At 50.8% G+C, this 14,832-nt stretch overlaps 7 protein-coding genes across 7 annotated transcripts; 5 read left to right on the forward strand and 2 right to left on the reverse strand.

Annotated features, from left to right (window-relative positions):
* Positions 1–427: 427 nt before the first annotated feature.
* Positions 428–1,452, reverse strand: COCMIDRAFT_8733 (uncharacterized protein; the record flags this gene model as incomplete). The annotated part of the gene is made up of 4 exons (XM_007693706.1): positions 428–1,058; positions 1,134–1,194; positions 1,251–1,268; positions 1,374–1,452. The coding sequence occupies 4 exons, from the start codon at positions 1,450–1,452 to the stop codon at positions 428–430; spliced, it is 789 nt and encodes a 262-aa protein (XP_007691896.1).
* A 519-nt stretch (positions 1,453–1,971) lies between these two features.
* Positions 1,972–4,121, reverse strand: COCMIDRAFT_8734 (uncharacterized protein; the record flags this gene model as incomplete). Its single annotated transcript, XM_007693707.1, has 4 exons — positions 1,972–3,699; positions 3,752–3,862; positions 3,934–3,950; positions 4,007–4,121. The coding sequence occupies 4 exons, from the start codon at positions 4,119–4,121 to the stop codon at positions 1,972–1,974; spliced, it is 1,971 nt and encodes a 656-aa protein (XP_007691897.1).
* A 1,039-nt stretch (positions 4,122–5,160) lies between these two features.
* Positions 5,161–5,310, forward strand: COCMIDRAFT_105806 (uncharacterized protein; the record flags this gene model as incomplete). Its single annotated transcript, XM_007693721.1, has 1 exon — positions 5,161–5,310. One exon carries the CDS (start codon positions 5,161–5,163, stop codon positions 5,308–5,310), a length of 150 nt encoding a protein of 49 aa, XP_007691911.1.
* A 1,944-nt stretch (positions 5,311–7,254) lies between these two features.
* Positions 7,255–7,740, forward strand: COCMIDRAFT_105765 (uncharacterized protein; the record flags this gene model as incomplete). The annotated part of the gene is made up of 2 exons (XM_007693722.1): positions 7,255–7,435; positions 7,484–7,740. 2 exons carry the CDS (start codon positions 7,255–7,257, stop codon positions 7,738–7,740), a joined length of 438 nt encoding a protein of 145 aa, XP_007691912.1.
* A 170-nt stretch (positions 7,741–7,910) lies between these two features.
* Positions 7,911–8,351, forward strand: COCMIDRAFT_105788 (uncharacterized protein; the record flags this gene model as incomplete). Its single annotated transcript, XM_007693723.1, has 1 exon — positions 7,911–8,351. A coding segment is annotated over one exon (441 nt), but the record flags the coding sequence as incomplete, so codon positions are not given.
* A 1,180-nt stretch (positions 8,352–9,531) lies between these two features.
* Positions 9,532–10,979, forward strand: COCMIDRAFT_29674 (uncharacterized protein; the record flags this gene model as incomplete). Its single annotated transcript, XM_007693710.1, has 2 exons — positions 9,532–9,954; positions 10,008–10,979. 2 exons carry the CDS (start codon positions 9,532–9,534, stop codon positions 10,977–10,979), a joined length of 1,395 nt encoding a protein of 464 aa, XP_007691900.1.
* Positions 10,980–13,277: 2,298 nt separating this feature from the next.
* On the forward strand, positions 13,278–14,147 carry COCMIDRAFT_105822 (uncharacterized protein; the record flags this gene model as incomplete). The annotated part of the gene is made up of 1 exon (XM_007693724.1): positions 13,278–14,147. One exon carries the CDS (start codon positions 13,278–13,280, stop codon positions 14,145–14,147), a length of 870 nt encoding a protein of 289 aa, XP_007691914.1.
* Positions 14,148–14,832: the final 685 nt, after the last annotated feature.

Genomic DNA, 14,832 nt, shown 5'->3' on the forward strand with positions numbered 1-14,832 from the left:
ATTTTTGGAAATATCGCTTGTTCGTTCGTTTCTTTGGTTGTTTAAAGCCCTTTTTTTGACTTTTAGAGATATCCCTCCCTTGTGGATAGGTAAGCCTTGGGCTTTTATCCTACTTTCACGAGGCGCAATTGCAAAATCATTCAACTTCGTTCTTTAGTTTGACACGCTTGTCTATAAGATGACACTTCCTGCCCCCCACCCCCCAAGTTCAGAGATGCCCCCCAATGATATCAAAACGTTATATCGTATTCGTATCCCAAACCCAACCTAAGAACAAATATGAGAAAGAAAAAAGGTCCGAAATCATTTCCCCTTCTCCAAGATATCCCATCGTCATCTAATCATCATAACCTTAGGCTCACTCATCTCGTGCCCAAAGCCTTCGAGCAGCCCAATCTCGTAATCTCCCACCCCAACCACTCCCCCCTTAGGCAGAAACCACATTAGCAAACACTTTAGCGGCAAGACTACTCAACAGCCTCGCCTTATCCGCCTGCGGCATCTCCTGAAAGACCGCATAGACACTCTTCCCCTTAGCATCCCTAACCGCGCCCAATCGATTCCCCGCGACAGCCCCGGCAACCATACCGGGAAAATTGGCAACAATGAATCCCATGGCGCCACCACTGAGTCCGCCGACTAAACTCCAGAACTTGCCTGTAGGATGGGCCTCTGCATCCGCCATACCCTCTTCGCGCAGCATCTCCTCAAAGATGCCGCCGAACTGCTCTTCGGAGAAGCGGTTGTGCGATTCTTCCGTTGTGCCTGCTGGCGCGGACCCAAAGCCGAATGCGGACCAGGGGAAGCCTTGGGCGAATCCTGTACCGGCACCCGCGTTGGCATTGGCATCGTGAGGTATCTCCTCGTCAAACTCCGGGTCGGGCGTTGCGGTGGTGCCTGTGAAGCTGTTGTATGTGCGTGCGGCGTCGTAGTCGCGGCGGCGCGTGGTGTCCGAGAGCGTGTAGTATGCGTCGTTGATTTGCTGGAAGCGCTTTGTGCGACTTGCGCGCTCGGGTGAGTCCGAGGGCACGCGGTCTGGGTGGTGCTTTAGTGCTGCTCTGGTGAGGTGCACATGACTTGTTAGAAAGTGGACGTCTTCTTAACGTGTGAGTGTAGTAGAGGCATTGGTTTACTTTTTGTAGGCATCGCGGATTTGCTGTTGCGAGGCTTTGACGTCGATTTCGAGGACTTTGTCTGAGTTTTTGTGTGAGATTGCTGTTATATGGGATGGCTTCGTGTGAGTGGCTTACAGTAGTCTACTGAAGATGCTGTGGAGTGTTAGCTGAAGGCCTGCCCGTTAGGCTGCTGTGAAGCTCACCCATGATGCAAAAGGGCTTGATCGACCGAAATCTAGAGATACGGCTGTCTAGAACTTAGGTACGGAGTAACTTCGAGTGGGGCGTCAGGTAGACTTATTGGTATGAAGGAGTGATAGGTGGTAACGTGGCGCATGGTGGGAGTCAAGATTCAGGTACGCGGGTTCAGATAGCAATGACGTAGACGCGAACTTGACCCACGTTCGCACGTGAAGCAACCACTTTGTAACTGCGCCTTCCCAAAAAGACCCGCATATATTATTAAGTCGCGTAATTAATACTGGCCTGAACTAGTCGAACAAGAGATATGAAATAAAAATGTCCAGCACACAAGGCTACAGAGAAGACAGTTCGTCCCCAGCTACTAGCTACCAGCTACCAAGATGCCAACATTACACACACTACATAAACGTGGCATTCAGAACAACCACTTTCTTATACACAGACTCAATTACAATGAAATGGCAATTATGATCATAGGTAATGTGGCGCCGCTCTTACCCACCAGGTATCATACAACAAGCCAGTCTCCCCAAACCTTCCAGCACAACCCGAAACACTCGTTCGATATATCCAATATTAACTTTCCTCCAAAATTAGAACAAAACATGCTATTTTAGCTGTACATCAATGTCATGCAATCTAGCAAGCATGTTCAACGTCGGAAGCTAGAGCTCAGTCCAGAAAAGGCATCAGGCGAATGGCGTCCACCCATTAGTCCAGAAAAATCCACACTCTCATTGCTAACATGTCTCACACCCGGTGTCTGTGCAGCTGACAAAGCTTGGCCTTGGGGCGCAGCAGACATGCTAGCAAATGGATTCGACTGGCCGGGTGCTTGCGTGGCTGGTGCGGCGGGCACTGGAGCCTGTGCACCTGATGGTTGAACTTGTTGCTGTGCTGGCTGCTGAGATGTCGCCTGTGGTTGGTTGTACAAGGAGAGAATCGAAGCGTTCTTATCAAATGGGTTGGAACTTTGTTGATGGTACAACTGTTGTTGATTCTGGAAGCTTTGCTGCTGGTTCTGGTAATTTTGAACAGGGGTCTGGGCTTGGTAACTAGATTGACTTTGCCAAGGGTTTGCTGGCTGAGTTGAAACTTGACTTTGTTGTTGTTGTTGTTGTTGTAGCTGCTGCTGCTGCTGTTGGTGCTGTTGTTGTTGTTGCGACCATGGGTTGGGCATTTGCTGCTGAGGTATAACTGACTGTGGCTGCGTTACCTGCTGCTGGAAGGGCGATTGTCCGAAAGGATTCGAGTTTGCGATATTAGTCGATGTGAATATTTGGCTTTGAGACGACTTTAGGAAGGGGTTTCCTGGACTCGATGGGCTGGACATGGACTGGTATTGCGGTTGTTGTGGTGCAATGAATGAGTTGTACTGCTCAGGTACCTGTGGCATAGAGGGTTGCGTGAAAGGTTGGAGATATGGGTTCGTTTGAGCGTACGAGGTTTGTGAATGTCCATAACCGCCAGTTCGGTTTGGAAACAAGGGTTGTTGAGGCTGTAAACTCGAGACTTGCATACCTTGGAAAGATTGCTCAAGGCTCTGCTGCTGCTGTTGCTGTTCCCAGGGATTCGGCATGTATCCAACGCTTTGCTGTCGTTGCTGCTGCTGGGGAGCCTGTTGCTGGGTGTAACCTTGGGATGCCTGTGATAAGAATGGATTGTAGGAATTTGAAGGATATGACTGCTGTCCTTGAGCTCCTCCATAAAATGCCTGCTGTTGAGGAGCCTGCGCTTGTGCATCTAGAGCATCAAAGGGATTTGTGGACGATGAGGTGGCGGGTGCAGTGCCGAAAGATAGGCCGTTGGCCACGGGCTTTGTAGGCGGAGTTGGTGTGGTACTTCTTGATTTGACAGGATTTTGTTCGCCCAGTCGGATCAGAGCCTCGACTGCTCGATCGAGGTTCCCATTCAGACCCTTTAGTACAGTGGAGTTGCGCTTCTCATCTGGAAAGCCCATGTCCCGCAGTGTGGCTAATTTGGAGTCCATGCCGTCGCCTGATGTATGTACATTGGAGCCAAACACGCGGGAAGGCTTGTTTACTCGGGGCGGTGACAAATCCTGTCGGAATTCTTCGAGGCCCGGGGAGATGGGAGGCGTTATGTTGCGCGGCGAAGTTGCGGCTTTGCGCAGCCCGAATCCAAAGCGACCACTTGGCTTCGGCGGTAATGGCGGCGGTCGGTCTTCTGAGCTCGTGCTACCCGTGTTTTGTCGTGTGCCTGGCCGTGAATCGTTGAGGTATATTCTCTGCTCGTACTTTGCCCTGATGTACCGTTCCATAGCGCCATCTACCTCATCGATGTCGATAGGTATTTGCGGCTTGACGTTACGGGGGTTGTATGTCTTGTTGGACTCGACATTGCCGATGCGCTTCATGTTCTACAACATTGATCAGTACCCAGATAGCCATACTGCGTGGCGCGTCTCTTACATCAACTTGGGCATTGTCCCACTTGTCCATGCTGAGCGACTTGACTTTGGAAATGTGCGTGCCCAGCTTGCGATGCAAGGCTGCGCATCGCATGCACAGGAAGATGCCCAGCTACAGCACATGTCAGCGTCCGGTTCGTAGTCGGGAGATGGGTGTCGGGCCAAGGAATGTGGGAAACTTACGCTCCAGCTTGCCCATCCTGCGTAGCCGTTGTTAGCGTGTGCGTGTAATGAGATGCGCCTGGGGATTGCATACCTGGATTGCGCGCGCCACAGTCTGCGCAGTTTCCATTTCCAGGAACGGACTTGATGAGTTCCTGTAATGTACGCTCGTTACGCGCCTGCTGGCGTTTGTTCAGGGCAGACGCCATGTCGTGTCGAGAGAGGAAGCGGTTGGGCGTCGGAAGTCGAGTCGGGAGATCGGTTGAAGGTGCACGGGAGCAATGCGCGGGGAGAAAGGGGGCTCGAGGGACGGCAGGTGGCGCGTTGGTAAGATGACTATGCGAAAAAAGACGTTTCCATGGCAAAGGTGGACATGAGCAGAGAAGGGGCAGACGGTGAAGGGGCACTTAGTTCAAACGCAATGACGAGTAGCCCATCTGTTCCATCTTCACACATGGCATCCCGCAGAGCTCCAGAACCCTGCGTCTCGGCGGCTCGGGCTATATACAGCACCACGCCCCTGTCTGAGCTTTGCTACACTCCACCAGAGGCGTCGTCATGGCCACACGAATGGGCGATCAGCTACGGGCAGCCCAGAGACGATTTGGCCACGCGACAAACACCTTGGTGGATGGCATTGGACACGACCTGCGTACTTGGGCTTCTCCCAAGCCGCCGATGCTGCCGACACGCAATGCAAAGGCCTGTTAGTTGCTGATGGATTATTACAAGACACGCCTGCAGACTCAATGCTAATCTCCCGCTCTTCTGGGCCAGCAGCACATATGTATGTATGTATGTATGTACATAGACTTTCCGTGGTGGCAAGTCCATTACGCGGCTGGCACACGACATGTGTTTACATTGGTGCATGATGCATCGTCTAGTATGTTGTACTCTAACGGAGCTCAAGCACGTAGGTATGTATGGTCACGCAGGTGGCTTCAAGCAGCATTGAAAAGGATGCAAAAAGCCTAAAAGTGCCGGGTTCCTCTAAGACGCAAATATGACAACTATAGAGATTGCAAGCTCGTTATAGCCGTTGATTAATCGTCCATTTGTATGATTGTGTGTAAAGAAGGAAAGGCGAGTCGGAGCTGCAGTGAGAATTTCAACGGCACACTGCCAAGACCGATGACAAAGCACATGGCCCGAGCGCAGTGGCTTTTTCCCACGTCAAAAAAACCGCTGCTGTCTCTTCTACCTCCCAACAACAGCTGCGTGTACCGCGAGCAGCACGTGCTTCCCATGACCAACGATTCGTGTCTGTCGTTTGGCGAAGCGCTGCTGCTCTACACAGCCCATGCTGTCAAGCCACCATTGCCTGCTCCCAGGTTCAGCTCTCTATGGCCTGGAAGCAACATTTTCTCTCGGTGGAAGATTAATATTGGTTTTTAGCAGAGCCGTGTCTTCTCCACCCTACCCATTGCCGTCTTCTAGATGTGTAGGACTATATTTTGACATACATTCCCTTCCCGAATTGCGTCCTGTGTCAAATTGAGCGTGCACCGGCCACGGGCTGGTCAGCTATCCAAGCACACGCTCGTCTGTATCCAGGCTGCCCATACCACACTCAACCCCACTGAGCAGGTTGTAAGCCGCCAAAGGGAAAGCTTCGGGCGACTGCAAAATCAAGTGCGCTTGATGCGGCTATGGTCTCTAGTGTTCTCAATACAAATGGCCAAATAGACTTGTCCATGCCTGTACACAGCACATGTACCATCAATGGTCTGGTTTGCTGACTGTACACACGTGATCATGCCATCTTGTGGAAGCGTATGCGAACCAACCGTACCGTCAACAGCGGAAGTGAGTCCAAAGGATCCGCCACGTTGACGGCACGGCAGACGCCGCCTTCGGCCAGTCCAGACATATCGAGCTCAGTATCAGAAAAAATAGACACGGCATCTTCACCACAACGGCATCTCACCTTCCCAACAACGGCAAGCCAACGTCCACAATGTGGGCCGATGCACAGTAGCATGGCGACCAGGGCGGTCAGGAAACCCTTGAGCCTGGTGGTTTACCACAGACGGTCGAATCAGAAAAGATTACACTTGCCTAGCCGACCTTATTAGGCTTAGCGAGCCAGATTCCGACCGCAGCTTCCACCATGCCTACCCATCGCCGACTGTTCGCTCCTTCCATACAGGGCCTTGTGCCTTGCTATGACCTCGCACCGAACAGACTGCCTTCGGTCTCCTATGACGGTCTTTCTTGCCATAGGCTCCACTCGATTATTACTTCACAGCAATCACGTCGGCAGCAAAACCAGTGGCAGTTGTATGGCCTACCACATGAACCTGCCAACATCCTGAAGTGCTCTCAAAAAAACAAAAAAGAGAACACTGCGAATGACGGCAATTACTTCTCTTGTGTTACAACGTCCCTGAGCTGAGTTTTGGCAATACAGTCAGCTAGGGGCAATATAGAGACACGAGCAAACCCAACATTTCGGCCCCAGTGAGCCTGAGGCTGAGACACTGCGCATCTTCAGGTGTCACTCGATTCACGCGTCGACCGGTAATGATGCAGTATTGGATGGACATCTACTTTTGATTGGCTACACGTCGAATATCTTGTACGGATGTACCAATAGCATGCTTTCATCTACTCGATCGTCATTCCACTGCGGACTTGAGCACAGGCTCTCATGTACGATGTTCCCCAGTTCCCCTACTAGCCGGACGCACTATCCGGGCTGCAATGGCATGGTCAGCTTCCACGATGACAACCCCTGTCCATGCAATTGTGCCGTAATACCTGGCGAGCAGCCTTGCTATCCACAGTGCTGGATTCTAAAGTCTGCCGCCATCTCTCGCAGATCGTCCCCTTTCAAGCACGTAGTACTTTCCGCTAGCTTACCCTATTTCCCAAAGCCGTCAAAGTTCCTAGCTTTACAGCAAGCGAAGGATGCTGATGTCTTGTATCGTCTCAAACACTATGATGCCAACCCCACCCTACACCTAAAGTGTAGTTGTATCGGCACCGGGCGACAGCATAAATACTAATCCTGCGCCCCAGTTCTAGAGCGCACCAAATGATACTTCACCAGGCCCGACCGCTCAAAGCACCATTCCACATTCAATACAAACTCATCCAGTCCTTTTCTGTTTACCAATTCTTGTGTCTCAAACGAGGGCAATAACAATCCAGTCTAAAGTTTTTGGTAGAGAAAACCTCAGTTCATGTGTAGAATTTCAACGCTCCCACTGTAAGCATAGATGGCTTGAAGAAGCACGCTGAAACTTACCGTCGAGATAGACTTGTACCGTTTAGTAGAAATATCCCATTGCTGCGAACCACTTCGACAACCTAGGGTCATACTGTATCACTTCATTCATGTGTGCTGAGGACGTGTATCGTAACCAGCGGGGCAGCCCGCAACAACCAGTATCATCCACCAAGGAATCATCTATGTATAGTGGGCAAACCTCAGAAACTGACAAGAACGATTGGTCCGACGTCAGTGACCGCAGTGAGCGACGAAAGATACAAAACAAACTGGCTCAAAGAAGATTCCGTTAGTAATATGCTCCAGCCTCAATTGCTTGAGCTAAAGGTAGTGAAGGTGACAGGGTAAGGGAGCAGAGGGAGGAGGCCGAACGTGAAGAAGAGAACCAACGAAAAGCCGGAGCCTCATATGCACAACCAAAGCCGGAGGAAATTGATACCGACCATAGTCTTTCAGGGCTACCCTGGGGTGGCATTTCGATGAAACATATGGTCGAACAAGGAAAGCAAAGACGTCGAGGCTCACAAAAAGACGTGAATAATGGATCCACCCATCACAATGCATCATCCGTCGAGGAAAATAGCAGTAAGTGATGATATGGTATGACCACAATTTTGTTCAGTGTTCAGGTATACTGACTTTTTAGGGTGGACCTTCCTTTAAAGCAGAAAAGGCAAACGCATATCGATCTGATCAACCCGGAACGACGGCATAGACTCAGGGATCCAGAGCTCTTAGTGTTCTGTGGCACCACTTTTTTCCCGCTGTAAGCGCGAGGCCCAAGTCATGGGTGCTTTTGGGGGTGTCGTGGTGTCACTACCAAGTATTGAAAGCATTTGATAATGCCCGCAGATCGCCAACTGCTTCTCCACCAACACACTTACTACACCAAACAGTTTTGGGGGCTTGTCTCAATTCGGGGCTCACATCAATCACTGCTCGGTCATCGTTGTTGTTGTTCGGGGGGCTGTTCCGCTTCGCTCACACGCGCGGCGGTTACTCGAAACCTCTGAATGGCCCACTCCGGATTTTCTCATGCAAGAGGCGCAAGTTTGCCCCGCCTCTTTTAATTAAAAACGTTGCTGAAGACCAAGTGCAAAACGTGATAGAATGTGTCTTATGTTGGAATTCGTGGATCTGCCATAGCCTGAGGTACGAACGGTCAGCGTGCTTTGACGAACATGGACCACTTAATCCTTGGTAATCCGCACCACCATTTTCTCATGACAGCCTATGTTCGATGGCTAAGCCCCAATTCTCTTCTAAAATAAACACCATCCAAAGGCCATAGGATGCAGGACGACGGCCTCAGCTCAAGTGGAAGCTTGCAAGCTACCTAGGCCTGCGATGTGCGACCCAAGGCACCCTCAGCGGTGTGGGTGTTGTCGACGTGCGGCACGCATGATATATCCATTAACGTGGTCAGAAGCTTGACCAGAAGCGTATTACTCCTCCCACTTCAGTCAGCCTTATACCAGGCAGAGGTTCAGCTAGCGACTGATGAATGCAGGGGTTCGGTCGTGCCGCGAGGCTGAGCAGAAGCTAGACCTACCTACGTCAGTTTCCAGCTTTCTGCCATTCCAGGTCAGCGCTGCCTGCAAACCCGACAGAGTTCGCTGCCTGGCTTACCACTACGCTGATTATCCGAGACAGCTAGCATCCTCGCATACTGGCCCTCGGTACGTATCCGCGTTTGCATCAATTTGTTGTTCCTGCTGCAAGTTGGATCACGAGCCTCGCCCCCACTGTGGTGCGCGAACATTGTGCCTTGCATTATCACTCCAAGTCAGCCTGCGATAACTGAGCCCGACCATTTAGCGGCATTTTTGAGATGAAGGTACGGCGGCAAAACGAGATAATTGTCTGGACAAGGCAATCCCTCGCTCATCGGCCGCCCTTAATTTAACCATATAGGGAAAAGGCTGTGTCGCTTCGAAGCAAGTAGACCTGGGCAGTACGCCTCTTGATGCGGCGTCATTGGCGCATTACCAGTGTTGTCCATGAAAAAAAGTGGATATTATGAAAGTTATGTTGTCCGGAAACAGACAATTGACGCAACAAAGAGACCAATGTATGCGGACTTGCGGCAAACATCCGTCACCATGCCACCACACTCGCTCCAGTTAGCCAGGCAGAAGTGCGGCGTCGACATCTTCTCTCCTCAACTTCGGCTCTGCACGAGCAAGCCACATCCGCTCCATACGTCTCAACCGCTCTGAGGCACGGATGTGCTCCTCGTTAAGCGCCGTCATGAGATGGACCGTCTTCTCTGCCTACACGATGGATCAGCTAAGGTTGTGGCGTGGAGCCCGGGGATGCCGGGTTGATATATAGTCCATCAACTGGACTTCTAGTATGGAAGCAACCCAATACGAAGACACTCCATGTCAGCAGAGCAATTCTCAAAACTCTCTCTAGGAGGGGACATGGTAACCACTCGTGCCCGGGCTGCAAGGGCAGCGAGAGCCAACTCACAATCGTCTAAATCAGAGCACTCCAATCAAGATCAGCCACTACCATCCGTCGAGCCTACTGCTTCTCCTACACCTTCACTTGTTATATCCACCAAGAATCTACAGTACAATGTCTCGGCTTTCGACAACGACCTGCGTAGAAGAGCGAGGAAGGGACTAGAAGGAAAAGACATCAGAATGAAATACTGTGCCATTTCTGAGGATGGAGAAAGTCCAGATGGAAGCCCTAAGAAGTATTTCTATCTTGATGATGATATCACGGTAGCCATAGGGGGAGAGTTGCGGAGACCGAGATGTTCATGCGGTGCAAACGAAACTGGTATTGCATGCAAGGTATGCTTCTTCATTAACATTCTTCTGAATACCAAACTAAACATTGACTGAAGCACATTTATTGGGTTGGAGACCAGATTATGTCGACTGCCTACGACGATATGGTCAAGACACCTCTTCATCTTTCACCAGACGGCTCCAAGATCGAAGACGTAAAGCCGGATAACATACTGGACGCCAAAGGCCTAGTGAACATTGCCAACGATCTCAAGTGGGTTTATCGAGACGACGAAGTACCTGAAGATGACGAGGATATGAAAGAAGCGATTACTGACATGCTTTCTTGCTTTGCCCCTCAAGAAGAATTGCCTGGCGAATTCAAATGGCCCGAGTCGCCACTGACATCTGAGCGTTCGAAAAAGTACCAAGATCTGGCGGATCTTATTACCGAGCATGCCAACAGAGATGCTAGCTTATATCTTCGGTTGCGTCGGATTATCGATCCAGATTTTGAAAGTCGCGTTTTCTTCGAGAAGGTCGATAACCGTATTGAATCGGCCTTCAATGCATTGGAGGAGTATATTGCCAAGGGCCCGACCACCAATTCATTCCCGGATGCACTCCGTTTCGATGTGCCCAGCTGTGCAAAGAAGCTCAAGGCACTGGTCTGTGCTATTGAAGATTTCTACCAGAATCACTCACATGTTGAAGACGTAGCTGTTCGTGCAGCTGGAGCTCTGATCAAGATCCTCGACCGTGTCACAGACCGCAATGAGAACGCATACGAGAACATCACGTGGGAGTGGGAAGCTCCCTCTGATCCCAATCAGAGCAATCTCTACGTCGCGCTCATTGGAGCCTACGGTGACGGTGACTCACCGTTTGTCCTCGACGCCCTTGGGTCTTTGCCACAAGAGGCCGTGTATCGCAATCATTGGGAAACCCTACAAGACATCGAGAAGAAGCTTACTGAGTCTGACGCCTCGTTGCAGTACATCAATATCTTCCACAACATTGTCTACGAGCCCCGCAAGAGGCCTGGATCCGAGGTTCGTGAGCGAGAACCGAAGAGGGCGATGCAGTAATGTCTGTCGTCTGATCAAGAACTCGATCATTCACGACCATACAAGGAGAATCATTCGTAGGGGTTTTTTTTCTCAAGTGGCGCACCGTTTCACTATTCTTTTCAGCGTAATGGCGTTGGCGGCATACTGCATTTCCCGTACTTTTACCATTCCTTTCTTCTTGTCACTTTCTTGATCAGCTAATTTCTTCTTATCTTTCCCTATCAGTTGACGACCGTTTTCAGTCACGGTTTCATCACACTGCCTTACTCTTCTGAGGGTCGCCTGACTTTGGTCTGTCTTTGCAACATCATTTTCCCCACTTCCCCTCCCCCTCTCTTTCTCACCAACTGACTTCGGCATGCGAGCCCGCCGAATGATTTAACCTTTATTTCATGTTCTCTTCTTTTCCCTTCTCTTCTATCCTTAACCCTTTCTGGATGCTCACCAGTACACACTTTTTCGGCTGCTCACCCGGCCACTCTTCTTGGGATTTAATTCACTTCTTACCCTCTTTGTATATGTATTTTGAGCAAATAAGATTTAGCCCCGATTTAGCGGAACCTATTCTTATCACAACCCCGTTAAGACAACAAGAAGCAAGTGATTGGCCAGATAGCTTAACCTTGCCGTCTCAGAGTATTGGTGATGTAAGTGTGAAACTCGATATCGACTAATGTCGAACAACGCTATGTTCCGTCTAGGCCATGACCATCAGCTGAGTCCAGGCCCCCTCAACCATTACAGAGCCAAACTGCGACGTCGAGAGCGGCTCCAGGGGGTTAGTTGTTCGCCCGGCTACAATTATCTCTGCAGCAATGCCGAGCCACGCAATGTGGAGCTGATGCAGCCCATGACAGAGCATCATGCATGGTCAAGACGAAGGCTGAAGTTTATGCAGTGCCGGCAGGATGAATTACAGCACCCTGCAAGGCGCTGTGTCAGACGGCTTTATACACCTGTAGACATCATAAAGCACTGTCAACTAAAGCATTACCTCTGCCCGTATGTGAGAGGTCAGCGTTCGATGATGAGCAGGCCAGGAGAATCGGCGCTGGACTTCTACAAGAGCCAATCGTTGGAGACCCATCATGTGTAGTAGAACTACTTCGTCATGGGTATATGTAAGTCGCCGGCTAATCCGGTTTGCCAACGTCGTAGTGCACACTAGGAGTACACACCCTTCCACAAGCGTAATTCTCTTTGTTGTACGCTCATTGTGTGAAAGGGGAAGCCAATACGTTAGCCAATGCCGCAATATGCAATACTCCCTATCTTGCAGAACTCTTGACGACAAGATGTGGAGTTTATACACCCCAGCTACTCATTTCGACGGCTTGATCCTTGTTGCTGGCCCCCCGCAGTAAGCGATGTAAGTGACCGAAAGGATGCTTCCGCCAGGAATTCCGCCGGCCCCGTCACTATGGAACTGCCCACTTATTAGACTGACCACATGACTTTCCCAAGATAACGAGCGGGAGCTCATGCGCGTTCACCCTTTGGAGGGGCCGAAGGGTTGAGAAAAAAACAAAATAAGATAAAATAAAAAAAAGACTGAAAAAAGAGAAGCTGAAGGCGCATGGCTCTCCGAATGCTATGTGCAGGTGGCTGATATGATATATGGGCCCGAACGAGATGCGGATACATTGCCAAGTAAGCAACAGCAAGCATGTGAAGTGGCAAGGTGGCTCGTAGACGAAGCTTGTGCTAGCTAGGAAATGGAACTTGGTGATCGTGATAGTCGTTGTGGACACCCGAGGGTGGGCCGACTGGGCTCTACTGCGGGGAGCGGCGGTTAGGCTCGAGTTGCCTGCCGACGTGGTTGGTCGTGGGGAGCGACGACTGCACCCTCCATCCACATGGCCGTCCAAGCACTGCGGGGAAACGAGACGCACTAAGCCTTTTACGGAACTAGCGCAAAGACTATCTTGTGGGAAACGCAGCTAAGACGTGCACTGCTGCTCCGATATTACTCTCCTGTCTATCATTCCTGCTTTCCCTACCCTCTCCGACCTCTTCAATCTTTGCCTATTGTTGTTAGTCTCCTGTCACACTACTTTGCTTCAGTTGCGATTCCCCCGCGAGAGAGTGATTCGCTTATCACGCCATTAACCCCGCTGACGTACGACACTCTGCGGACCCTGTCTGTGCGCCTAGTGCCATATCAATCATCCCACCCTCCTTGCCTTTCCTCTCTATACTCTTTGTTCCACTCTGCAAACCACCCACACCATTCTGCTCTGCTGTTACTAGAACATATACGCACGCACTCCATATACGTACACCATCACAAACTGATCAGCATCGCTCTCTCCAACAATGTCTTCCAACGACCGGAACTCACCTCCTCTCCACTCTCCAGACCCTCGTCGACGGGCCTCAATCACCAGCCAGACATTCCATGACCTGTTCGGTCGGTCAAACAGCATTGCAGGCATACCATCTGGTATACAGCAGTCCTCGGGTCCCATCACTACAGCTGCTGCCAACGCCCAGCGGCGAAGGCTCTCATTGACCACGATTGGTCTAGGGGCCTCGCCTGGCCAGACCTCGCCCTTCCTCCCAACCCCGCGGACCCGCACTGAGAGTATCTCTAGCGCTAACTCTGGTTCTGTCGACGAGAGTCCTTTTGAGGACGACTTCGGTCCTTCGGCCAGCAGCAACCCAGCAACACCATTTGCTCGGCGGCTGAGCTTCGGAGCTCGTGCAATGCGGGACGTCAGGCAGGGCAACGGAGGCGTTGGGAACCCAAATGGTAGACCACCCATCATCCATAAAGCTTCCTCTCCCCCGACTGGTCGAGGTCGAGGTCTGTCTTCATTGTCACAGTCATTGCCCTCATCCTCTTCACTGCTCCGCCCCTTTACCCATTCCCACTCACGGCGATCCACGTCCATTTCGTACATTTGGCCATCAACTATTGCGGAACATGCCGAGACTGTACTTGGAAACTACTCGCTAACGTCGTCTTCAACAGGCGAGGGCTACAATTTCGCTGAGAACCTCCGATCACGAGCCGAGCGGGGATCCATTTCCGGCCCCCCTTCGACGCTGGGTATGGCTGCCCCGACGCACCACCGTGCCAAGAGCGTTACAATCATGGAGCCTCCAGTTCGTGAAATGCCCAAGCCCAAGGTTCCCGATGCCATGCAGGAGCGGATCCTCAAGGGTGACTTTTACATGGACTAGACTATGCACAATTGTTTGCCCTTCGATATCTCCGGTAGGTTCTCCGGTGTGATTCTAACAAGTGCGCAGTGACTAACTTCTGTCGTCACTAGGACCATCTACTTGACAGATGAGACGTGAGGATGAATCCGCGACCTTGTACCACTACTCTTCCATCTGTGTAAACGAGTATCTTATGTTCCAAGATCCTACTCGCATCTAGCTTTCGTACCGCCCATCTTTCACGAGCGGTTAAAACGGTTCTAGCAATTGTTCTGAATTGATACAAAGAGGCCTGCAAATACGCACACGCAGAGGAAACCCTAATTTGCTGGACCCCGGTCACGACATACTTTCGGCTGCTTCTTCATACATAAATATGCAGCCCCTGTTCGGTGCTTACCGTCGTTTGAACATTATCCAAACTGTTGAGATGGCTAGGCTTAGCTGTCATGACTTTCATGCCTTCACCTCAGGAGGTTTGTCCACCGGGCCCATTTCCCACGACATATCTTCCAGGCGTATTGACTATTATTACGATATTTCGCTTCATGTTTGTTTCCTTTCACATGCGTAGGCACTTGGCGTACGGGTTTTGGAAGATGGGAACCAGATTGTTAAGCTGACACAGTGTGTTATGCATTAGTGCGGCAGGAACTCTGGAGTTGACATACATATCACACGCATGGTAACAAGGCATATATCG

The sequence above is a fragment of the Bipolaris oryzae genome (assembly GCF_000523455.1).
Source record: "Bipolaris oryzae ATCC 44560 unplaced genomic scaffold scaffold_178, whole genome shotgun sequence".
Lineage (NCBI taxonomy): Eukaryota > Fungi > Ascomycota > Dothideomycetes > Pleosporales > Pleosporaceae > Bipolaris > Bipolaris oryzae.